Below are 27138 nucleotides of genomic sequence, written 5' to 3'. Positions count from 1 at the left end.
GGCTCTCACAGACCTGTAACTTCTTCTTTAAGAGGCTCCTCTGTCCTCCACTCGTTACCTGTATTAATGGCACCTGTTTGAACTCATTATCAGTATAAAAGACACCTGTCCACAACCTCAAACAGTCACACTCCAAACTCCACTATGGCCAAGACCAAAGAGCTGTCAAAGGACACCAGAAACAAAATTGTAGACCTGCACCAGGCTGGGAAGACTGAATCTGCAATAGGTAAACAGCTTGGTGTGAAGAAATCAACTGTGGGAGCAATTATTAGAAAATGGAAGACATACAAGACCACTGATAATCTCCCTCGACCTGGGGCTCCACGCAAGATCTCACCCCATGGGGTCAAAATGATCACAAGAACGGTGAGCAAAAATCCCAGAACCACACGGGGGGACCTAGTGAATGACCTGCAGAGAGCTGGGACCAAAGTAACAAAGGCTACCATCAGTAACACACTACGCCGCCAGGGACTCAAATCCTGCAGTGCCAGACGTGTCCCCCTGCTTAAGCCAGTACATGTCCAGGCCCGTCTGAAGTTTGCTAGAGAGCATTTGGATGATCTAGAAGAGGATTGGGAGAATGTCATATGGTCAGATGAAACCAAAATAGAACTTTTTGGTAAAAACTCAACTTGTCGTGTTTGGAGGAGAAAGAATGCTGAGTTGCATCCAAAGAACACCATACCTACTGTGAAGCATGGGGGTGGAAACATCATGCTTTGGGGCTGTTTTTCTGCAAAGGGACCAGGACGACTGATCCGTGTAAAGGAAAGAATGAATGGGGCCATGTATCGTGAGATTTTGAGTGAAAACCTCCTTCCATCAGCAAGGGCATTGAAGATGAAACGTGGCTGGGTCTTTCAGCATGACAATGATCCCAAACACACCGCCCGGGCAACGAAGGAGTGGCTTCGTAAGAAGCATTTCAAGGTCCTGGAGTGGCCTAGCCAGTCTCCAGATCTCAACCCCATAGAAAATCTTTGGAGGGAGTTGAAAGTCCGTGTTGCCCAGCGACAGCCCCAAAACATCACTGCTCTAGAGGAGATCTGCATGGAGGAATGGGCCAAAATACCAGCAACAGTGTGTGAAAACTAGAGTTGAGCCGGATACTCGGCTGAAACGAGTATCCGGTACGGATAAAGCACTTTTGCCGAGTACGAGTATTATACGAGTAATACGAGTCAATATCTGTGCTCGGACTGAATGAAAATCCTCACACAGTGTCACAGCGCCCCTCCCCTACACACACCGCTCTGCTCACTCACACTGAGAACAGCTCTCTGTCTCTTTCCGTTAACATTTCGGGTTTCTTCAGCTTCAAGTTTTGTTTTTATTTCAGTTTGTACTTACTTATAACCAGTAGAGTTCTGGTAAACGTGGGTTCATTCAGACGTGGTGCTTGGTAGAAAGCGACTCGCGTTGCGTCTCTGCCTGTCGGAGATTTTTAAAAAAAATTTTTTAACCGTCGGTGAAAAACAGTTTTTTTTACTTCATGCATTGAGTGTCTGACACTTTCTTGCTGTAATTCATGTAAAAATAAAGGTAGTAGTGGTATAAGTATTACAAATTAAGCTACACACACACACACACACACTCTCTCTCTCTCTCTCTCTCTGCCAGTCGTCGGAGTTTGTTTGTTTTTTTAAAACCGTCAGTTGGCTCTAACCAGTTTTATTTTACTTCACGCACTGAGTGTCTGACACTTTCTAGGTAGTAGTGGTATAAATAATATTACAAATTAAGCTACACACACACACACACACACACACACACACACACACACACCTGGTGTGGAAATAAAAAAAATCAAAAAGAACAAAAAAAAAAATCACACTGATCATAAAAAAAATTAAAAGTTAAAAAAAGAAAGTTGAGTATGAAAACTCTTGTTCATTACATTTCATAATTGCAACTGCATGTGTTGTATTCATTGTTGCAAAACTTGTTCTGTAAATAGTTCGTTTGCTATCGTGATCAAAACCATTGATCTGAAACTCAATGCTGATGCTGTCCTGTAAATAGTTTTCTAATCAGCAATAAATATAACAATTTCTGATCAACCCACGTCAATTGCATGCTTAAAATAACATACTGGTTAAAGCACCGCCCGTTTCAAGACAACCAGACCCACTTCCTGGTTAAATCCCACCCACTTCCTGGTTAGGCCCTGCCCACTCCGAGTACGGATACGGATATAGGTAATTCATAGGGTTAACGGATACAGATACAGATAATGCTCGCTCAGTACTCGCTCATCCCTATTCAGATTTTTCAAGTTTAGGTCATTAAAAGACTTTTCCCTGACACCCAATTATTTTTGTTTAGTGGACCAAAAGCTACTGAATTCGAATCACAGACTTCTAATTTTATTAGTTTTTTTTTAATAGAATAATTAATGAATTTCAAGCTTCGTGGCCCTAAATTCTCCGCTATTTTTTCCTGCTTCACCGTGACCCAATTCAAGATACTATGTCATTCATCACATGGTGGGCTTTCCCTGTTCGCACAAGGCATTGTGGGATACAAATTTGAAACAGGAGAGAAAAATGGAGGACGGGAAAGCTTGGCGGTTGAGAAGAGGTTTGCTGTGGGCTCGGGGGGAGTAGCAGAGTGAAGCGAAGGCATTTCAGGTTGCTATTCGGAATATTTTAGCGTCCGGAAGTTTGAGAAGAAGGCTTTTTTTTTTCTGACCAGCTGTAGGGGGGTTGAGGTGTGATCCGGGAGGAAGCAGGATGGCAGGCGAGGATGAGGGAGAAGAAATAGATGGTATGGAGCAAGGCATTGACCCAATACAGGCTAATGAAAGACGCACTGAAGCAGGTGAATTTCAGACGGTCAATCACAACAAGAGAAGGAAGGGACAATCATCTGAATCTGACGAGAGCAGTAGGGAGGAAGGTAAACCAACTGAATTAAAAGTAATACTTCGATTTCAATCCCCGTGTACTGTCAATCCCATAAAGGCCAGTGAAGAAGTTCACAAACTGGTCGGAAATGTTCCTGCAGTCTGGCCTTTGAGAGATGGTAATCTAATGATTGTTTGTCGAGATAGAGACCAACAACAAAGTTTAATGAAGTGTAAGATGTTCTTGGGGAAGTGATTAAACCACAGGTGTGGGAAGAGAGAGGAAAAGTTTTGGGGGTGATTTCAGGAGTATCGACCGACATGTCTGAAGAAGAGATTAAAACTAGTGTGAGGGGTGCATGAGTTATTAAAGTGAAACTTCTACCTATCACAAGAAATGGAATTAAAAGTGCAAGTCTGTCTGTTATGCTGGTGATGGATGAGGATAAATTGCCAGACAGGATTAAAATTGGGTATGTCAGTGTAATGGTTCAATACTGGTGGGTGGAGCACAGAGGACGGCAGGACAGAGATCAGGTTCAAATTAGCGTTTATTGTTACACTTTTCAGTCAAACGATTACTCAAACAGACACACACACGACGGGTGTCTCGTTCAGGGATGAGCCCCTCTGCTCTCTGCTCTCCCTCCTTACATAGGGCGCGGTCACTGGGAAGACACACAAACACAGGTTAATTGCTCTCAGGTGTAGTGATTCTGCCACTTACCTTCCCTGACTCCGCCCTCCTGTCACAGACCGGAGCTTGACCACGCCCCCGCTGCCACATGCCCCCACTGCCACATACCCCCACCGCCCGACTCAGGCCGGGTGGCTGTCCGGCCTGCAGCCGACTCCCCCCCCCCCCCCCTTGATGGGAGAGGAAGTCCGCCACCACCATCTGCGTCCCCGGCCTGTGGACCACTTTGAAATTAAAGGGTTGGAGTGCCAGATACCAACAGGTGATCCGCACGTTGGCATCTTTCATGCGGTGGAGCCACTGGAGGGGCGCGTGGTCCGTACAGAGGGTGAAAGAGAGCCCCAGCAGGTAGTACCAGAGGGCGAGGACCACCCACTTGATGGCCAGACACTCTTTCTCTATGGCACTGTAGTGCCCCTCACGCACCGACAGCTTCCTGCTGATATACAGGACAGGGCGGTCCTCCCCCTCCACCTCCTGGGACAAAACCACCCCCAGCCCTCTGTCCGATGCATCGGTCTGCAACATAAAGGGGAGAGAAAAGTCAGGGGAGTGTAGAAGTGGCCCCCCACACAGTGCAGCCTTTACCTCCGAAAAAGCCCGCTGGCATTGCTCCGTCCACTGGACCGGATCTGGTGCCCCCTTTTTAGTGAGATCAGTCAGCAGGCTGGTGACGTCTGAATAATTAGGTATAAACCTATGATAATAGCCAGCCAGCCCCAGGAACTGCCTCACCCCCTTTTTGGTCTTGGGCCTAGGGCAGGCCACAATCGCTGCCGTCTTATTAATTTTGGGACGCACCTGCCCGTTGCCCAAGTGGAAGCCCAAATACCGTACTTCCACCCGCCCAATCGCACACTTCTTTGGGTTGGCTGTGAGCCCCGCTCGTCTCAGCGACCTAAGGACGGCCCTCAGATGTTCGAGGTTTCTCTGCCAGTCATTACTATAGATGATAATATCATCCAGATAGGCGGCCGCATACATGGCGTGAGGGCGGAGGACTCTGTCCATCAGCCGCTGAAACGTAGGGGGTGCCCCAAACAGCCCAAACGGAAGGGTGACGAATTGGTGTAAACCAAACGGTGTGGAAAAGGCCGTTTTCTCTCGGGATAGTGGAGTCAAGGGGATCTGCCAATATCTCTTCGTCAAATCCAGCGTCGAATAAAAGCGAGCAGTGCCGAGTTGATCGAGCAACTCATCAATACGAGGCATCGGGTATGCATCGAATTTAGACACCGCGTTGACTTTTCTGTAGTCCACACAGAACCGGACCGACCCGTCGGCCTTGGGTACCAAGACCACCGGGCTGCTCCAGTCACTGTGGGACTCCTCGACGATGCCCATTTCGAGCATGGTCTCGAGTTCTTCCCGAACCACCTTTTTTTTGTGTTCGGGTAACCTGTAAGGGCGGCTACGCACTACTACCCCCGGGGGCGTCTCTATGTGGTGCCTTGATCAGTCAGAATCTCTTTCGGGATTCCAACTCGGGAGATGATGCGGAAGAGTGCCTCTGCAATACTGCGTGCTGAGATATTGCGCAGAGGCACTGCTTCTGGGTATCGCGTTGCATAGTCCACCAGAACTAATATAAAGCGGTACCCTCATGCTGACCGATCTAATGGCCCGACGAGATCCATCCCAATTCTCTCAAACGGGGTCTTGATCAATGGAAGAGGGCGCAAAGGCGCTTTTGGAATGGCCGCTGGATTTACTAATTGGCATTCGCGGCATGCCGTACACCACCTACGAACACCGCCGCGAATACGCGGCCAATAGAATCGAGCCATTATTCGGGCTAGTGTTTTATCCTGCCCTAAGTGTCCAGCCATGGGATTAAAGTGAGCCGCCTGGAATACCAATTCCCGGCGGCTCTTTGGAATTAAAAGTTGCGTGACTCGCTCTTTAGTTTGAGTGTCCTGCGTCACTCGGTATAACCTATCCTTCATAATTGCAAAGTAGGGGAAGGACGGGGTGGCGTTCGGCTGGAGCGTTTGACCATCGATTACTCTCACTTGGTCAAACGCATGTCGCAGAGTCTCGTCTCGCGATTGTTCTAATGGGAAATCCGCGAGGGATTCCTCAATAGAGAGAGGAGGAGCCGGCGGCTCCTCACTCTGATGCGGAGATGACGTAGATGGCTCTGTGACAGCTGCTCCCGCCAAAGCGACACTGGGACCTCCCCCTGTCAAATGGCAGGACCCACTCTTTACTAAGCGTGTCATTAACCCCCGAAATCCCGGCCAATCAGTCCCCAAAATTAAAGAGTGGGTAAGGCAAGGATTAACCGCCGCCTTCACTATAGATTTTTCCCCTCTGAAAAAAATGTGGACCGACACCAAAGGGTAGCTGTGAATATCCCCGTGCACACACAACACCTTCACCCCTGTGCTCCCCCCAATGCCTCATTTTGCACCAGGCTTTGGCGAATTGAGGTCTGATTACAACCCGAATCCACCAATGCCTGATATGTAGCCCCTTGGATACTCACCGGTATGCGATACGCTCTGGCCCGATTGAGGGCGGCCTCTGGCGCATCGGGGATCCGAAACACCGCGCCCACTTCCATTGCCATGCACTGTTGTTGAAGGTGGCCCGGCTCCCCGCAGCGCCAGCAAACCGGCCCGGGCTTTCCCTCTGCACCGGCATTCTGGGGCTCACTCACCTGGGGGGGGAGAGACAGACACAGAAGGGAGAAACGGGAGGGCACCACGGGTGCGGCGGGCCGGCTGGGGTGGTGCTGGCCCCCATCTCCGCGATGGGGGAATGGGGCGAGGACAGGACACAGAAGGAGGGGGAGAGAGAGAGAGAGAGAAGAGGAGAGAAGAGTAGACGCCGTCTGCTGTCCTGCCGCCGGAACAGCCGCCAGATGATCCTCCGCCAGCTCGACTGCCTGATCCAGCGACGCCGGGCGGTGGCACTGGACCCACTCTGCGGTTCCTGCTGGTAAGCGAGCGCTGAACTGTTCCAGCACCACCTGGTCGATGATCCCCTCGGCGTTGCGATCGTCGGCCCTCAACCACCGCCAGCAGGCGTCCCGGAGCTGCTGGCCGAACGCGAACGGCTGGCCGACCTCCTCCAAGCGCAGAGCGCGGAAGCGCTGGCGCTGCTGCTCTGGCGTGTGCCCCACGCGCTAGAGGACGGCCCGGCGGAGGTCCACGTAGGCCAGCCGGCGGTCGGCGGGGAGCTGTAGCGTGGCCAGCTGTGCCTCTCCCATTAGCAGGGGGAGGAGGTGCGCCACGCGCTGCTCCATCGGCCACCCTGAGGCTTCTGCGACCTGTTCAAATAGCGTGATGAACGCCTCGGGGTCGTCCTGTGGGCCCATCTTGGTGATGGTGAGGAGAGACGGGCCCGCAGCCAGAGCGCTGGTGGACCCCACAGACGCGAGGAGGTGCCGGAACGCCTCGCGGTCTTCCTGCTGGGCCAGCACCAGGGCTTTGAAGCGCCGCTCTTGTTCCTTCCGGAGTGTGACGAGCGCTTGGTGCTGGCTTTGCTGGGCCGTGGCGAGGGCGTGGACCAGGTTGGCGAACGGGGAGGACTCCATGGGGCTGATCGGTTGGTGCTCCACTCTGGTCCCAGGTTTCGGCACCACTGTAATGGTTCAATACTAGTGGGGGGAGCACAGAGGACGGCAGGACAGAGATCAGGTTCAAATTAGCGTTTATTGTTACACTTTTCAGTCTAACAATTACTCAAACAGACACACACACGATGGGTGTCTCGTTCAGGGATGAGCCCCTCTGCTCTCTGCTCTCCCTCCTTATATAGGGCGCGGTCACTGGGAAGACACACAAACACAGGTTAATTGCTCTCAGGTGTAGTGATTCTGCCACTTACCTTCCCTGACTCCGCCCTCCTGTCACAGACTGGCGCTTGACCACGCCCCCACTGCCACAGTCAGTTACAGCGTTAGACCATATATCCCCCCCCATGAGGTGTTACAAATGCCAAAGATTCAGACACATTACCATGGTATGCATGGCTAAACCCCGCTGCGCCAAATGTGGGGGCGAACATGATTATGGCAAATGCGCTGAAGGTACAAAAATAAAGTGCTGTAATTGTGGGGGCGAACATAGTGCGGCATATAAAGGGTGCGAGGAACAAAAAAAGCAGTGCAAGTACAGAATGTGCGAGCAAAGGAGAAATTGTCTTATGCTGAAGCTATTAAGAAAGTGAATAGCAAAGCAAAGCCCATCGCCCGAGTACTTTCTGCCTCCCAGCCTCTACCGCAAACATTTGTTCAAACTCCGAGACACAATGTCAACGACAACACCCTCATTGTAGACAAACGGAAATTTGTTGCATTTGTGGTGGAATGTATTAATTGTTCAGCAACAGTAGAAAGTAGGACACAAAAAACCTACCGGTATATCATCATACGAGCAGCTAAGAAGTATCTTGGAATGGAAGATCTGTCCTTTGGAGCAATTAATGAAATACTAACAGCAAAGGTAAATGAAAGTCAGCAGTCATGTGGTGGCGGATTGTGATGGTACTGTCCATACTGCAGTGGAACGCCAGAAGCTTAATAGCAAATGGCCAAGAATTTAAGTATTTTATTGAAAAGCAACATGATAAACCAAACATCATATGCGTACAGGAAACCTGGTTGAAACCATCACTAGACTTCAGAATATTTGGATACACAGCTATACGGAAGGATAGAGGTATAAGACCAGGAGGAGGAGTAGCTATGTTCATCCAACAGGGTCTTAGTTATAAGCCTTTAAAATTAAATATACTGTAGAAGCGGAAGTTATTGGGAGGCGGCACGGTGGTGTAGTGGTTAGCGCTGTTGCCTCACAGCAAGAAGGTCCTGGGTTCGAGCCCCAGGGCCGGCGAGGGCCTTTCTGTGCGGAGTTTGCATGTTCTCCCCGTGTCCGCGTGGGTTTGCTCCGGTTTCCCCCACAGTCCAAAGACATGCAGGTTAGGTTAACTGGTGACTCTAAATTGACCGTAGGTGTGAATGTGAGTGCGAATGGTTGTCTGTGTCTATGTGTCAGCCCTGTGATGACCTGGCGACTTGTCCAGGGTGTACCCCGCCTTTCGCCCGTAGTCAGCTGGGATAGGCTCCAGCTTGCCTGCGACCCTGTAGAAGGATAAAGCAGCTAGAGATGATGAGAAGTTATTGGGACTGAAGTGTGGGCTGGGGATACAAAGTTTGAAGTGGTTAATTTTTACAATCCATGTCTAAAGATTACAAGAGAGCTACTTGAGAGAATCTGTGGGCAAGTAAGTAGTAAATTGATTTTTGTGGGGATTTTAATGCTCACAACACACTATGGGGAAGTAATAGAACAGATGACAATGGGCGGGTAGTCGAAGAGTTTATGGATCATTGTAAGTTAGTGTGCATGAATGACGGAAGAGGGACAAGATTTGATGTGTTGCGTGGGGTGGACTCAGCCATAGATCTCACTATAGTATCAGAACAGGTAGCAGGAACCACTCAGTGGGAAGTGCTTAAAAACTCCTTAGGAAGTGATCACTTCCCTATTTTGGTCAAGATAAGAGAGCACTATGTTCATTTGGAGGACAATTTGCATCCTAGGCGGAATATGAGAGAGGCCAATTGGGGACTATATAACATGAACGCGGATGTTAAACTTATGGGGGTTCTGTCACATATCGGTGATGATGTCGAGGAATTGAACTCAGTGATCACGGCTATAATATGTGACACTGCAGAGGAAACCATAGGTAAATCCACTGGCGTCAGGCAAAGGAAAATGGTCCCTTGGTGGACAAATGATTGCAAAGCAGCTGTTAAGGCTAGGAATAAAGCATTTAAGAAGATGAAATTAAATAACTCTTTTGATAATCTAATAGCATATAAACAAGCTCAGTCTAAAACTTGAAGGATTATTAAAGACACTAAAAAGAAATACTGGAGGGAATTCTGTGGCACCCTTGGGTCAGATACTAAAATTGAGGATGTGTGGGGCATGATTAGGAGGATGGGAGGAATAAGGAGGGATTTTTCTTTGCCAGTGCTTAAAGATAATGATTCTGAAGCAGTAACGAATATTGAAAAAGCAGAGATGCTTGCTGCAGCCTTTGTGAAAGTTCATAGCTCCCACAATCTGTCTACTGATGAACTAGTATGGAGGAAACAGGTGATACAGGATAATGCAGAACTATTGGGCAGGAAGGAAGTCAGTGATAACGCACTTGATAAAGATTTTACATTATTTGAGCTGAAGAGAGCTCTCATTGGTGCAAAAAATACTTCTCCAGGCAAAGATGGAGTATGTTATAAACTAATTGAACAGCTATCTGATATGTCTAAGAGTGTAATACTAAAACTGTATAATAAGGTGTGGGAACAGGGACGGCTACCTTCCTGTTGGAAGCATTCTATAATTGTCCCTATACCAAAGCCAGGCAAGGACAAAACGGAGGTCAGGAGCTATAGGCCAATAGCTCTAACGTCAAACTTGTGCAAATTAATGGAAAGAATGTTGACTAAGAGATTGGTGTATGAGATTGAAAGGAGAGGTCTATTCTCTCCGCATCAGAGCGGTTTTAGGACTGGGCACACCACCATGGATCCAATTGTCATTTTAGAGAACAAAATTAGGAAGGCCCAGGTGAACAAGGAGATGGTTTTGGCAACCTTTTTCGACATAGAAAAAGCCTACAATATGTTATGGAAAGAGGGCCTTTTAATTAAACTGAACAAAATGGGAATTGGTGGGAAAATGTATAACTGGATTAAGGACTTTCTGAATAATAGGACTATAGAACCCCTCCTTGAACTGCCACCTTATTGTGGTGGAGGGGTTTGTGTGCTTGAATGATCCTAGGAGCTATGTTGTCGGGGGCATTATGCCCCTGTCAGGGTTTCCCAAGGCAGACAGGTCCTAGGTGACAGGCCAGACTAAGAGCAGTTCACCAAAACCCCTATGGAGAAAAATCCGAGGACCGTGACGTCGCCCGGGATGATGCAGCCGGGGCCCCACCCTGGAGCCAGGCCCGGGGTTGGGGCTCGTATGCGAGCGCTTGGTGGCCGGGCCTTTGCCCATGGGGCCCGGCCGGGCTCAGCCCGAAGAGGTGACGTGGGCCCGACCTCCTGTGGGTTCACCACCCACAGAGGTAGCAGTAGGGGACTGGTGCAATGTGGATTGGGTGGCAGTCGAAGGCAGGGGCCTCGACGACCTGATCCCCGGACACAGCGGCTAGCTGTTGGGACATGGAATGTCACTTCGCTGGGGGGGAAAGAGCCTGAGCTTGTGCGGGAGGTTGAGAGGTACCGGCTAGAGATAGTCGGGCTCACCTCCATGCACAGCTTGGGCTCTGGAACCCAGCTCCTCGAGAGGGGCTGGACTCTCCACTTCTCTGGAGTCGCCCGTGGTGAGCGGCGGCGGGCTGGTGTGGGCTTGCTTATAGCTCCCCAGCTCAGCCGCCATGTGTTGGAGTTTACCCCAGTGAACGAGAGGGTCGCCTCGCTGCACCTTCGGATTGGGGAGAGGGCTTTTGCTGTTGTTTGTGCCTACGGCCCAAATAGCAGTATAGAGTATCCGGCCTTCTTGGAGTCCCTGGGAGAGGTACTGAGGAGTGCTCAGACTGGGGACTCCATTGTGTTACTGGGGGACTTCAATGCTCACGTGGGAGATGACAGTGACACCTGGAGGGGCGTGGTTGGGAGGAACGGCCTCCCCGATCTGAACCCGAGTGGTGTTTTGTTATTGGACTTCTGTGCTAGTCACGGTTTGTCCATAACGAACACCATGTTCGAGCGTAGGGGTGTCCATAAGTGCACGTGGCACCAGGACACCTTAGGTCGGAGGTCAATGATAGGCTTTGTAGTTGTTTCATCTGATCTCCGGCCCTATGTCTTGGACACTCGGGTGAAGAGAGGGGCTGAGCTGTCAACTGATCACCACCTGGTGGTGAGTTGGATCCGCTGGCGGAGGAGGAAGCTGGACAGACCTGGCAGGCCCAAACGTATGGTGAGGGTCTGCTGGGAACGTCTGGCCGAGCACTCTGTCGGGGAGGTCTTTAACTCCCACCTCCGGGAGAGCTTTTCCCAGCTTCCGAGGGAGGCGGGGGACATTGAGTCTGAGTGGACCATGTTCTCTACCTCCATTGTGGACGCAGCTGTTCGGAGCTGTGGCCGCAAGGTCTCCGGTGCCTGTCGTGGCGGCAATCCCCGAACCCGGTGGTGGACACCAGAAGTAAGGGATGCCGTCAAGCTGAAGAAGGAGTCCTATCGGGCCATGTTAACCTCCAGGACTCCCGAGGCAGCTGACGGGTATCGGCAGGCCAGGCGTGCTGCAGCTCGGGCAGTTGCGGAGGCAAAAACTCGGAACTGGGAGGAGTTCAGGGAGGCCATGGAGAAGGACTATCGGTCGGCCTCGAAGAAATTCTGGCAAACCGTCCGGCGCCTCAGGAGGGGGAAGCAGTACTCTGCCAACACTGTTTACAGTGCGGGTGGGGAGCTGTTGACCTCGACTGGGGACATTGTCGGGCGGTGGAAGGAATACTTTGAGGATCTCCTCAATCCCACCATCATGTCTTCCACTGAGGAGACTGAGGCTGATGACTCAGAGGTGGACTCGTCCATTACCCAAGCCGAAGTCACTGAGGTGGTTTGCAAGCTCCTCGGTGGCAAGGCACCGGGGGTGGATGAGATCCGCCTTGAGTATCTCAAGTCTCTGGATGTTGTGGGGCTGTCTTGGTTGACACGCCTCTGCAACATCGCGTGGCGGTCAGGGACAGTGCCTCTGGAGTGGCAGACTGGGGTGGTGGTCCCTCTTTTTAAGAAAGGGGACCGGAGAGTGTGCCCCAATTATAGGGGAATCACACTTCTCAGCCTCCTAGGGAAGGTTTACTCCAGGGTACTGGAGAGGAGAATTCGACCAATAGTCGAACCTCGGATCCAGGAGGAACAATGCGGTTTTCGTCCTGGTCGCGGAACACTGGACCAGCTCTATACCCTTCATAGGGTGCTCGAGGGTTCATGGGAGTTTGCCCAACCAGTCCACATGTGCTTTGTGGATCTGGAGAAGGCATTCGACCGTGTCCCCCGTAGTATTCTGTGGGGGGTGCTTCGGGAGTATGGGGTTCGGGGCTCTTTGCTAAGGGCTGTCCGGTCCCTGTACGAACGGAGCAGGAGTCTGGTTCGCATTGCCGGCAGTAAGTCAGACCTGTTCCCAGTGCATGTTGGACTCCGGCAGGGCTGCCCTTTGTCACCAGTTCTGTTCATAATTTTTATGGACAGAATTTCTAGGCGCAGCCAGGGGCCAGAAGGAATCCTGTTTGGGAACCACAGGATTTCATCTCTGCTTTTTGCGGATGATGTTGTCCTGTTGGCTTCTTCAAACCAGGACCTTCAGCATGCACTGGGGCGGTTTGCAGTCGAGTGTGAAGCGGCTGGGATGAGAATCAGCACCTCCAAGTCCAAGGCCATGGTTCTCGACCGGAAAAGGGTGGCTTGCCCTCTCCAGGTTGGTGGAGAAGTTCTGCCTCAAGTGGAGGAGTTTAAGTATCTCGGGATCTTGTTCACGAGTGAGGGAAGGATGGAGCGTGAGATCGACAGGCGGATCGGTGCAGCCTCCGCAGTGATGCGGTCGCTTTACCGGTCCGTTGTGGTGAAGAAGGAGCTGAGCCAAAAGGCGAAGCTCTCAATTTACCGGTCGATCTACGTTCCGACTCTCACCTATGGTCATGAGCTTTGGGTAATGACCGAAAGGACAAGATCGCGGATACAAGCGGCCGAAATGAGTTTCCTTCGCAGGGTGGCTGGGCGCTCCCTTAGAGATAGGGTGAGAAGCACAGTCACTCGGGAGGAGCTCGGAGTAGAGCCGCAGCTGCTCCACATCGAGAGGAATCAGCTGAGGTGGCTCGGGCATCTTTTTCGGATGCCTCCTGGACGCCTCCCTGGGGAGGTGTTCCAGGCATGTCCCCCCGGGAGGAGGCCCCGGGGAAGACCCAGGACACGCTGGAGGGACTATGTCTCTCGGCTGGCCTGGGAACGCCTCGGTGTTCTTCCCGAGGAGCTGGCCGAGGTGTCTGGGGAAAGGGAAGTTTGGGCTTCCCTGCTTAGACTGCTGCCTCCGCGACCCGGTCCCGGATAAAGCGGAAGAAGACGAGACGAGACGAGGACTATAGAAGTGAGAGTTGGAGCAAGTTTTTCTGGTACATATAATATTGAAAATGGAACTCCACAATGGAGTGTGTGCAGCCCTATTTTGTTCAATATTATGATTAATGATGTGTTTAATGATGTAGACCTTAGAATTGATAGGGCCCTCTATGCTGATGATGGGGCCCTATGGATGAGGGGTAAAAGTATCTGTAGCCTAACAGTGTTTCCCACAGACCAGGTAGCAATTTGTGGTGCTCCACTGTACCGATGAGGGAATCGTGCGCAGTGGTGTTGTGGCGGTCGGTGGAGTCAGTCATTGGGGTGTATGCAAAGTGTTTACAGCGGGCGGTGTTCAAACACACAGTATTTTTCTTCAGAGTCACCTGCTGGGACTATTTTAAAGCTACAAGAAGCATTTGAGATTATTCAGTTCAATCTAAGTTCTTTTAAGTTCTTTAAGAGAAGACAGCTAAAACAATTTTTACCAGAACCCTGCCTAGTTTCATTCCTCGACCCAACTTTACATTACAGGACAGACCATTAGTTTGCTGGGCTGATGTTGGTGGAAAACCTGTCTTTTAAATTTATGAAAATTACTCACCAAAATTGAAGTTATAGTTTTTACCTTAGTTTTTTGCCTTTTTGGTGGCAATCTTTCAATCATTCTTTAGTTGACATTCAAGGAATAAATTGCAAAAAACAAGCTGGAGGTTTTTATTTTAAATATTGAACTCAACACTTACCTCAACCAATACTAAAATGAAATAAATAGTATAATGTAACAACAAAATAATAATAAAATATCATAATTAGATGTAAGAAACCACTTAAGGTAACACCAAGGCAACTAACAATAATGAAAAAACATTACCCTAATTGGTGCAAAGCCTGCATGCCCTATCAGAACATTTAATTCAGCTGCCAGTGTGTGTGCGTATCAGTGATGCAGTGATGGTTTATCTACTTCACCAATAAAGCTAATAAATATGTTTCTTAAAATATTCAGATTAGAGATGCACCGATTGCAATTTTTTGGGCCGATTCCGATTTTCCATGGAGTGTGACCTGCCGATACTGATTTTGGCCGATTCCGATTTCATTTTTTCAAACCACTTCACAGCACACACACAGACCATTTTCTTTAATAGAACATTCTGCCAGATTTTCAGTAATAAATTTTCAACACCTCAAAGGTTGAAAACAAACAAAAAGACATTGTTCTTTGTAAAATCTTTCTTCATGTTTGGTATTAACATATTAATTCCTGAAATAGGAAATTCACACAAACATTTTTTTCTTTTCCCATCCAATATCTGGCACAAAAACAACTTCCCCCTCATATATTATTTGCCTACTGCTATGGAACACACTTTCATAAGCCTATTTAGATCTGAAAACGTATGCCTTATAGAACAACCCATTTCTTCATTCAGTATCAAAATACAAAAATAATTTCCAGTCATACTTATACCATAGCCATTCTATCATCTTTGTCAAATGTGTATTTGTAGAGTAATTTCCAATGGAATCAAGTGCAACCAAGGTTGTAAAACAAACAAAAAGACATTTCTCTCTCTCTCTCTCTCTCTTTGTACAAATCTAACTAGATGTTTGGTAATAGGCTAACATATTAATTCCTGTAATGGGAAATTCACACAACCACAAACATTTTCTTCTTTTCACATCCAATATCTGGCACAAAAAAAATCACTATATTTGGATATCCAAATATAGTGATTTTTTTTTTTTTTGTTAACGGCGCGCGCGCCGGAGCTCGTTGGGCGCGCAGGACTGACACTGTTCTGCGCAAGCGCAACACAATCGCACTAGAAAGCATGTTCAAGCTGCCAGAGGAGCTGCAGTCTTTTTAGTTGCGAATTGCGAGTATTTCCACTTTCATCTCTATGTGATACACAAGTTTTGATCAGCAGAAAATCGGCATATTTTAATTCTGACCGGCCGGTCGCTGGTCATGGCCGATCACGTGAAAATCGGCCGATTCCGATCGGCAGCTGGTCAATCGGTGCATCTCTGATTCAGATTTTATGCTTCAGATAGCATCAACTAGGCATCCCCGCGAGTATAACATTTTATTTAGGCTAGTGGGAAATACTTATTTATTGTGAATGTCAAGCCATTATTAATAACTTGCATGAATGCTGAAGCGGGATAAACGGGATAATGCAATAAGGCCGGTTCCTCGCGTCAAGCTGCTACTGTCTGCATCAAAATTGGTTTATAGCCTGACTCAGGGATGTCCGTTTCCTGTAAGCCAAGAAGGCTATGATAAAGCTCATCATGAGCACGACGTAGGCTACCTTTTAAAATAAGGGGTCGGAGGCGAATCGGGAAGGCTGCGTTATTTTTAATTAGCCTAACAGGACTACTTGCAGTCCGGGTATATGCGCACCGGCAGGCCTGTGGACACGCCTCTCTCTCTCTCTGTGTGTACACGCCTCTCCGTTTCTCTCTGTGTGTGCGTGCGCGCGTGAACAAGAAGAGAGAGCACTATGAATGAACGGAACGATACGCAACAAATTTTTTTTTTCTTTCAAAATCGCGAGTCTGATTGTGTGGCGCTAGGAATCCAGTGTGTGGCGCTGCGCCACACAATGGTCTATGTATGGGAAACCCTGCCTAAAGAGTAGGACACAAGCTGCTATAAGTCAAGTGGAGAAATGGTCTCATGAGTGGGGTTTTCATTTGTCTGTAGAAAAGATGCAGGTCATTTGTTTCTCCAAAAAAAGGGTCAATCCTAAGATGGATCTTAGATTGTATGGGCAGCTACTTAAGCAGGTAGAAAGTATAAGGTACTTAGGTGTATGGTTTGATGTGAAACTTTCCTTTAAAGTACATTTACAGAAAACAGTAGACAAATGTAAGAAGAGTATTAACATATTGAAATGTTTAGCAGGAAGTGACTGGGGGGCAACAAATACATCCCTAAAAAGAATATACACTGCACTGATCAGACCGGCCCTTGATTATGGGTGTATAGTAGGGCTGTAAGAATATGCGTATCGAAATCGAAATCGCGATATGCAGAGCCACGATCCGTGTCGCGATACAAGAAGGCAGAATCGCGGTACACCCTTTCAAACTTCTCCTCAGCCCAAAAACAGAGGCGCTTCCAAACTTCAATTTATGAATACTTTACTTTTTATTTAAATTACATTTTAAACTTACTTAAATTACTTTTATTTTTTTATATCTATTAGTAAGTCGTTTTTTCGCCGACCTGCGACAATCTTCTGCGAGTCACGCAACGTCCACACTCGCCACTGGCAGAGCATTCATTTCTTTTAAGCGGTCGCCATTCTGGTTGCGACGCGGGGAGCGAATCTGTAAACAAGCAGCTCATTGGCTGGCTAGGTGTGCCACAAGCCAATCACAATCACTTGACCGGAAAGGCATGTCTGCTTGGGCGGAAGCCTTCTGCGGCAGTTACATTTTGACACGCGAGCAATGTTTCACCATAAAAATTCCGTAATTTCCATCTGTTTTCCGCGATCACAGAAAATCATTGGCCCTATGAGAGTGAGACAGTGAGAGAGCCACCCCCCCAAAAAAAATCTTAATGGATTTACACGATTTGGAAAAATTACTTTTTCAGAACCGAAAAAAACAGAGCTTCCGGCTCAACAGTATTATTTTGAGAAATAAAACAATCTTTGGATATACATTTGTTCATTTTTGCATACATATTACTCATTCTCTGCAGTGGTCTGAATTATTTGTTATTAAATAGTTAATGTAAGTAAGTAAATGTTAATAAGTCAAATTTACTACTTTAAAAAAACATTTTAAAAAATCGTGGGTGTATCGAATCGTGGGTCAAAAATCGCGATACGAATCGAATCGTGAGTTGGGTGTATCGTTACAGCCCTAGTGTATAGTGTATAATTCAGCAACTAAGACTTCTCTTCTAGAACTGGACAGAGTGCAAGCTAAAGCCTTACGCATATGCTGTGGTGCCTTCAGGACCTCATCCATCCCAGCGCTTCAGGTAGAATCAGGGGAGATGCCACTGGATCTCAGAAGGCTTCAGTTATCAAGTATGTACTGGTTAACCCTTCAGGGACACAACGACAGTACCCTACCAAAAGAGTAGGTACTTATAGATTGTTGGGAATATGAACATTCTGTACATAGCTTTGGGTGGGAGGGAACCCAGCAGGCAAATCAGGTGGGGTTAGGTGGTATCCCTGTATGTAAAACTTCTGCCAGACCTATCATTCCCCCTTGGATTTTTTGTTTTCCCCAAGTCAACATGGAAGCAAAGGAGATTGTTAAACCTGGAGGTGTTTATCAGACTGTACAACATTATATCGATATAATGTTTGATGACACAGTCCAAATTTATACCGATGCTTCAAAGGACCAAGATGGCAAAAAAGGTGCGGCAGTACACATCCCTCAATTTAATGTTCAAATTACAAAAAGGACATCAGATTTTCTTTCAATTTTTTCAGCTGAAATGATAGCAATAATATTGGCCCTGCAATGGGTAGAGGAGACAAAACCCAGTAAAGCGGTAGTATGTTCAGACTCAATGTCTTCATTAACTAGTATTCTTAGCGGAAGGTCTTCAAGCCATCAAGATCTTTTGGAAGAAATACATCAGATAATATACAAGATAACACAGCAAAAAACATTTCTGCAGGTTTTTTTTGGGTTCCTGCCCATAGAGGAATTCAGGGTAATGAGGCAGCAGATAAGTTGGCAAAAGAAGCAACTGGGGCTGAGCACGTAGAACTTGAAGTTCCTTTAAGTAGATCAGAAATGAAAGTTATACTTAAGGAAAACATTAACAAATTGTGGCAGGATCGATGGGACCAAGAGGAAAGGGGAAGACATCTGTACAGCTTACAGAAGAAAGTTGGCATTAGATGGAGTGGGGAACTGAAACGTAGAGAGGAGGTGTGGATTACAAGGCTGAGGATTGGACACACAGGTCTGAATAGTGGGTTACACATTGTGGGAAAGCACCAGACAAGAGCCTGTATGCATTGTGGAGAAAGGGAGGGAGTGGAACATGTTTTAGTTCACTGTTCAGCGTACTCTAATGAGAGGGAGAAGATGCAAAGGGCAATTAAGACACCCATATCACTGAGTACCTTGCTTAGTGCACCCAACAGACAGACAGCAGCTATAGTCAGGTACCTGATGGAAACAGGATTAGCCAATAGAGTCTGAAGTTATCACTGCTCTCCATTTTTTTTTTTTATCAGTTTGATAAAGCAGTAGTATAACTCCCTCAAGGATCACACCTCAGCCCTGTAAATGGCGGTAGTGCACGTCGTATGCAAGCTGCCAATAAAAAACACAGAAGAAGAAGAAATGGAGGACGTGAGTGTGCGAATGAAACGTGAAAGACCGACTACAGTAACAGAAAGCAAGAAGAAAAGATATTATGTTGCGAAGGAAAGGAAATGCAGGACCAAACGAATAAATATCGGTGGTCAGCGAGCACCTCGGTGTGATCAAGTGTTCGTTTAGCAACAGAATGATGTAAGCGTCAGTGCACGGTCAGGGTAAACCTGTAGATGCGCACATGGACTTCCTCTGTCTGCTTGACTGCTCGAAGTGAGCAATTTCATGCACATTATTTGCTCAGGAATCCCCTCAAATTTAAAAAAAAAAAACCTTCCCAGCCACAGAATGGCCTGATTTTTTTTTTTAGATATTACAGAAATAAACATATCACAATGACCAAATTTCAGAGGGAACTAAATTTCACCGATTTTATGAAATCGAAAGGACTTCTAGTTTTAAGTAGTGACAAGTCTGTATATTACAGTAGATGGAGTTTAGCTGCTTGTCGATTTATTTCACAATTTTGATGTCTTCAGTATTGTTCTACAATGTAGAAAATAGTCACAATGCAGAAAAGCCTATGAGTGAGTAGGGGTGTCTAAACTTTGACTGGTACTGTTTGACTAACTTCATCAAAAACTAGCATTTCCTTGTTTGCTCTTCGCACTACAAACTCACTCATGTTCCTGTTCTGTGGTTTTGTTTAAAACACAACACCAATTACAGTGGTGCTTGAAAGTTTGTGAACCCTTTAGAATTTTCTATATTTCTGCATAAATATGACCTAAAACATCATCGGATTTTCACACAAGTCCTAAAAGTAGATAAAGAGAACCCAGTTAAACAAATGAGATAAAAATATTATACTTGGTCATTTATTTATTGAGGAAAATGATCCAATATTACATATCTGTGAGTGGCAAAAGTATGTGAACCTTTGTGTTCAGTATCTGGTGTGACCCCCTTGTGCAGCAATAACTGCAACTAAACATTTGTGGTAACTGTTGATCAGTCCTGCACACCGGCTTGGAGGAATTTTAGCCCATTCCTCCGTACAGAACAGCTTCAACTCTGGGATGTTGGTGGGTTTCCTCACATGAACTGCTCACTTCAGGTCCTTCCACAACATTTTGATTGGATTAAGGTCAGGACTTTGACTTGGTCATTCCAAAACATTAACTTTATTCTTCTTTAACCATTCTTTGGTAGAATGACTTGTATGCTTAGGGTTGCTGTCTTGCTGCATGACTCACCTTCTCTTGAGATTTAGTTCATGGACAGATGTCCTGATATTTCCCTTTAGAATTTGCTGGTATAATTCAGAATTCCTTGTTCCAACAATGATGGCAAACCATCCTGGCCCAGATGCAGCAAAACAGGCCCAAACCATGATACTACCACCACCATGTTTCACAGAAGGGATAAGGTTCTTATGTTGGAATGCAGTGCTTTCCTTTCTCCAAACATAACGCTTCTCATTGAAACCAAAAAGTTCTATTTTGATCTCATTTATCCACAAAACATTTTCCAATAGCCTTCTGGCTTGTCCACATGATCTTTAGCAAACTGCAGATGAGCAGCAATGTTCTTTTTGGAGAGCAATGGCTTTCTCCTTGCAACCCTGCCATGTACACCATTGTTGTTCAGTGTTCTCCTGATGGTGGACTCATGAACATTGGCTAATGTTAATGTGAGAGAGGTCTTCAGTTGCTTAGAAGTTACCTTGGGGTCCTTTGTGACCTCGCCGACTATTACACACCTTGCTCATGGAGTGATCTTTGCTGGTCGACCACTCCTGGGGAGGGTAACAATGGTCTTGAATATCCTCCATTTGTACACAATCTGTCTGACTGTGGATTGGTGGAGTCCAAACTCTTTAGAGATGGTTTTGTAACCTTTTCCAGCCTGATGAGCATCAACAACGCTTTTTCTGAGGTCCTCAGAAATCTCCTTTGTTCGTGTCATGATACACTTCCACAAACATGTGTTGTGAAGATCAGACTTTGATAGATCCCTGTTCTTTAAATAAAACAGGGTGCCCACTCACACCTGATTGTCATCCCACTGAATGAAAACACCTGACTCTAATTTCACCTTCAAATTAACTGCTAATCCTAGAGGTTCACATACTTTTGCCACTCACAGATATGTAATATTGGATCATTTTCCTCAATAAATAAGTGACCAAGTATAATATTTTTGTCTCATTTGTTTAACTGGGTTCTATTTATCTACTTTTAAGACTTGTGTGAAAATATGATGATGTTTTAGGTCATATTTATGCAGAAATATAGGAAATTCTAAAGGGTTCACAAACTTTCAAGCACCACTGTACATAACAGTAATTACTGAGAATAAAAAGAGTCATGTGTATATAATAATATAATTAAAAACAATGATCATTTTCAAACAATGATCATTTTCATTCATAACTTCACTGTTTTATGTGAAATACATAATTATCTCTATATCAAGTAGTCATATTTACTTTACTTACAATGTGGACAGATAGTCATGATTTACTTACAGTAAGGCGTGGATTATGGGACTTGGCAATTACTCCCAACAGGATATCTGGAGTTTTGAACTCCTGTAGAAAACCAGCCACATCCTAAAGACAACAAAAGACCGTGAACGTTGTTGACAAGAACACAAATAAAGCCTGAAATAATACGGATGAGTGAAGAGAAGCCGAATTTGCTTGTCCAGAAATACGCTTTGTAATAAGCTGCTTCTTGCTTGTGTTATTACAGTAAAATTATTTGTAGAGTCAAGCGTGCTTTACTGTTATTCCTCCATATCATCCATCAGCATGAAATGTTTCTGCAGAACTATGGTGTGACGTGTGAGACAAGTGCTGATTAAACAAGAAGTACACAGGGCAGTGCATGTTTCGCTAGACAGGTCAACAGAACAGTCCTGGATTACAAAGATTATAACATTAGTGTAAACATTTCCCAGTAACTTCTGACTCTACACTATTGTATAGTTCATTTGGGAAACTATCCTGTTAGCAAAAGGGTGGAAAAATAAACTGACCTTCATGTGTGTAATGCATTTCAAGACTCTAAATCATCCTTTCATTGGTTGAAATAATAGTCACAGATAAAAACCATGCATATAACATCTTGTCTTTGAACAATAGCCAAAGACAAGTGACTGTGTTCATATGATGTGCATAGAATATGCATAAAATTCTTCCACAGTTCAAATATTGAATTATATATGTACACACACACACACACACACACACACACACACACAAAACGTCAAATGTGATATGGTGTACCTTACCTTGTCCATGGCCATATCCCAGACTTTACACAGCTCCTCCTCAAGCTCATCCGACAGTTCTGTCAGACCTTCTCCCTGTTCGGAGTCCTGCTCTGTCACCATCTACAAAAAACAAAACAAAACAAAACACTTATTCATAAGCCATTCTGCTATTCCATCTGTACTAATTTCTTATAAAGATCCTCTGAAAGCTCAGTGAATACCTGTATAAGGCGGGTTAAGGTGCTAAAGAGCCAATGCTTGCTATACACAGTCTCTCCAATAGCATCATCCTCTTCAGCTGTCTCATCATCTCTGTCAGGAGGCGGCAATGGGTTACGGTCCATCTGTGGTGAGTCTTGGGGAGAAGATCGTCATGTTGTCATTTTGCCTCTTCAGTGCAGTTCTCATTACCATCGGAGAATGTAATGAATATCTCATCTCATCTCATTATCTCTAGCCGCTTTATCCTTCTACAGGGTCGCAGGCAAGCTGGAGCCTATCCCAGCTGACTACGGGCGAAAGGCGGGGTACACCCTGGACAAGACGCCAGGTCATCACAGGGCTGACACATAGACACAGACAACCATTCACACTCACACTCACACCTACGGTCAATTTAGAGTCACCAGTTAACCTAACCTGCATGTCTTTGGACTGTGGGGGAAACCGGAGCACCCGGAGGAAACCCACGCGGACACGGGGAGAACATGCAAACTCCACACAGAAAGGCCCTCACCGGCCCCGGGGCTCGAACCCAGGACCTTCTTGCTGTGAGGCGACAGCGCTAACCACTACACCACCGTGCCGCCCCATGTAATGAATATAATAACTGTTAAAACTGATACTTCGTATTTATACAGTCTATATTGTGCGTTTTATAGTCCTCGGTAACCTGGCTCCCAAATTTCCGATCGTGGATCTGTAAAGTCAGTCTATCTACAGGGTGTCAGAACAGTCAAAACCCAATGAGAGTAAAACTGCTTAATTTTGTAGTTATTTACAATATACATATGCTCTACATGTTCACACTTACATATTCCCTTAGTCCCTGGCATTTCAAACACCCTTTATATTTACGCGTATTGCCGACTTCCGGTAATGACGGGGTGCTGAGAGGCTGCTAGATTTCAACCCTCCTGCAGTGGTATCAGATAAATCCTTAAAAGCTAAAATTCTACTCACAAGCGATAAGTAATTCTGATTCATATCACAATGTCACAACGTCGAAAGCAGGCTGCTTCCCAAAAAAAGCAAAATCAAGAGAAAGTTATCGAAGAACAAGAGGATAATCCTGACCATGGTGAAGAGGGGGAGACGGAAGAAGATGGTGATTGTGAGTCTGTTGAAGCCGTTGACTTTAGCCCTAGCAACGCAGATGTTATGAATGCAATAAAGGGAATGGAGAAACGTGTAACAAATAAAATAGACGGCGTGTTTGAAATGATTAAAGAAGTCACAGAAAGAATGAAAGTAGTGGAGGAACGCATTTCTGGAACAGAAGATGAAGTAGTGCAACTTAGGACTTGCACCAACACTTTAGAGGCCCAAGTGAAGTTGCTGATCGAGAGGGCAGACGACATGGAAAACTGATGTCGGAGAAATAATCTGAGGATAGTGGGCTTACTCGAGAATGAAGAAGGGCGAGATGCATGCAAATTTCTAGAGAATTGGATCCCGTCAATACTAGGAATGAATGACACCACTCTCGCATTAGAACGTGCACACAGAATTGGCCCACAACCACAGAAGGTGGATGATGTTACGCCGCCTCCTCCAATAACTCTCATTATGAAGTTTCTAAACTACAGGCAGAAGGAACAGGTAATGAGGGTGGCTAAGGCCAAAGGGACACTTAAATATAAGGATCACATCGTCCGATTCTTCCCTGACATCTCTGCAGAAACCCACAAGAAGCAGAGGGCTTATGACAAAGTAAGACAGAAGTTACGCGAAAGGGGAATCAACAAGCATCGTATCGTTTTTCCTTCACGGCTGCTCCTCATCTACGAAGAAAAATCCAGGCTGTTCAACACCCCTGCTGAGGTGGAGCACTTCATCGAAGATTTGGGTAACGAGTGAAGGTAGAGACGTTTGTTTAGAACCCTGCTTAAGAAAGGCAAGATGTTTGAATTTTTTTCTTCATAATAATAATAATATAGACTGAAAACAATATTCAGACTTAGGGATAGCTAAGCATGGCAATAGACATTTTTCTTTTCTTGAATTAGCTCAGACAGTTGCCATGAAACAAGTTTGATTCTGCCTGCAAAATCCTGTCCTTATTTTTGTTTAGCATACATCTGGATGCTTTAATAAATTGGACTACCTTTAGTTCAGATGGACTATCTTTACTCAATTTGGATAGTTAAAATTAATTTTCAGAAACCTGAACATTAATCAGAGAATTTTTGTTGTTGTTATTATTTTTCTCCTTTCTTGTGGTCACCCTGTCCACTCTTTGTATTTGGTTAATCCAAAGAGTTTAGAACTAATAGTTCAAAGTGACAGCTTCCTCTTTTTGCAAAGTTGAGATAGGTTGAGATAATCTAATTTTGCCTTAATGTTTTATGAAAATGAGAGATGTTTAATTTTATTGGAAATTGGAGTAGAAGTAGAGCATCAAGGTTAAAGGTTGTGCCAAGATAATAGAAAGAGAGCAGGCCAACCAGTAGTTAGCTCCTCACAGGTGTGTGGATCTGACAAACCCATACAGGGAGCGAACATTGAGGGGGGAGGGAAGACCCACATTGGATGGGATTATATGGGATTTAAATTTACTTTAAATATGTGTTTTAAGTTTTTTTTGTGTGATTTGTTGGTTTTTGTTTATGCTTCTCAGTGGTAACTCATGATATAGGAGGGGTGCTTGGAATGAAGATACCACTCATAAAGTGTGATGTCTGAAACTGGAAAGGTGAATTTCCTAACTTGGAATTGTAGGGGAATGGGTAGCCTTAAAAAGATTAAGCAAATAATGGATAGAATCAAGCTGTTACAAGCAAAAATAATCTTTTTACAGGAATCACACATGACAGCAGGTGATACAGTTAGAATACAGAGGAGATGGCGGGGTCAGGTGTTCTCATGTTGCTATGCCTCAAATGCTAGGGGGGTAATGATACTTGTTCATAAAACCATACCCTTACAAGTGGAAAAAATAACAAAAGATCCAGCAGGCAGATTTATTATAGTCCAAGGGGTTTTATTTGGAGAAAAAAGTTAATTTAATTAATGTATATGGCCCTTATGACAATAATCCTGCTTTTCAGCTGTTCGTTTAGCAACAGAACGATGTAAGCGTCAGTGCACGGTCAAGGTAAACCTGTAGATGCGCGTATGGACTTTCTCTGTCTGCTTGACTGCGCGAAGCGAGCGATTTCATGCACATTATTTGCTCAGGAATCCCCTCAAATTAAAAAAAAAATAACTTCCCAGCCACAGAATGGCCTGATGTTTTTTTTTTTAGATATTACAGAAATAAACATGGGCGGCACAGTGGTGTAGTGGTTAGCGCTGTCGCCTCACAGCAAGAAGGTCCGGGTTCGAGCCCCGTGGCCAGCGAGGGCCTTTCTGTGCGGAGTTTGCATGTTCTCCCCATGTCCGTGTGGGTTTCCTCCAGGTGCTCCGGCTTCCCCCACAGTCCAAAGACATGCAGGTTAGGTTAACTGGTAACTCTAAATTGACCGTAGGTGTGAATGTGAGTGTGAATGGTTGTCTGTGTCTATGTGTCAGCCCTGTGATGACCTGGCGACTTGTCCAGGATGTACCCCGCCTTTCGCCCGTAGTCAGCTGGGATAGGCTCCAGCTTGCCTGCGACCCTGTAGAACAGGATAAAGTGGCTAGAGATAATGAGATGAGATGAGAAATAAACATGTATCACAAGGACCAAATTTCAGAAGGAACTAAATTTCACTGATTTTATGAATGTAACAAATATAATAACTGTTAAAACTGATACTCCCTATTTATACAGTCTATATTGTGTGTTTTATAGTCCTCGGTAACCTGGCTCCCAAATTTCCGATCATGGATCTGTAAAGTCAGTCTATCTATAGGGTGTCAGAACAGTCAAAACCCAATGAGAGTAAAACTACTTAATTTTGTAGCTATTATTTACAACATGCATATGCTCTACATGTTCACACTTACATATTCCCATAGTCCCTGACATTTCAAACACCCTTGTGGCAGCAGGGGCATGGCCGAGCATCAGTCTGTGAATGGAGGGCAGAGTCAGGGAAGGTGAGTGGTCGTGTCACTACACCTGTTGTCAATTAACGTGTGTTTGTGTGTCTCCTCCAGTGACCGTGCCCTATGAAAGGAGAGTGAGAAGGGGAGGTCAGCACCGAGGGCTTGCCAGTAGCCTGTGTGTGTACTGTATGTGTGTGTGAGAGAAAGAGTTTGAGTTGTGTGCTGAAAAGCAAGCATAAAGGGAGTAATTGAGACACAAACAACCGCCTGCTGTGCTTCTGTGCTCCACCCACATCAGCGTCTCGCTACAGTGGTGCTGAAACCCAGGAGAGTGCAGACGGGAACAGCCCCATGGAGTCCTCACCGTTCAAGGACCTGATCCATGCCCTCGCCACAGCCCAGCAGAACCAGCACCAAGCGCTGGTCGCCCTTTGGAAGGAGCAAGAACAACAGTTCGAAGCCTTGGTGCTGGCCCAACAGGAAAACTTTCAGGCGTTCTGGCACCTGCTCGCATTGGCGGGGCCCACGACCGCCACCGGAGCGGACCCTCCCCACCTCACCCTAACGAAGATAGGTCCGCACGACGATCTGGAAGCCTTCCTCGTGCTCTTTGAGCAAGCAACGGAGGCATGGGGTTGGCCGGTCGACCAGCATGTGGCACGCCTCCTCCCCCTGCTGACGGGTGAGGCGCAACTGGCCGCACTGCATCTCCCCGCC

General features: G+C 46.2%; 1 protein-coding gene across 1 annotated transcript in view; it reads right to left on the bottom strand.

Annotated features, from left to right (window-relative positions):
• Positions 1-22574, bottom strand: part of LOC132869657 (protein saal1-like) — a 28574-nt gene extending 6000 nt beyond the window's left edge. Inside the window, exons 1-3 of the mRNA XM_060902953.1 lie at positions 22452-22574; positions 22249-22350; positions 21482-21565 (exon numbers count right to left, since the gene is read on the bottom strand). Of these exons, the coding sequence (XP_060758936.1) occupies positions 21482-21565; positions 22249-22350; positions 22452-22574 (309 nt within the window). The remainder of the gene's footprint in view (positions 1-21481; positions 21566-22248; positions 22351-22451) is intronic.
• Positions 22575-27138: the final 4564 nt, after the last annotated feature.

Source organism: Neoarius graeffei, chromosome 2 (assembly GCF_027579695.1).
Source record: "Neoarius graeffei isolate fNeoGra1 chromosome 2, fNeoGra1.pri, whole genome shotgun sequence".
Taxonomy (NCBI): Eukaryota; Metazoa; Chordata; class Actinopteri; order Siluriformes; family Ariidae; genus Neoarius; species Neoarius graeffei.
This window is presented reverse-complemented; position numbering and strand designations above follow the sequence as displayed.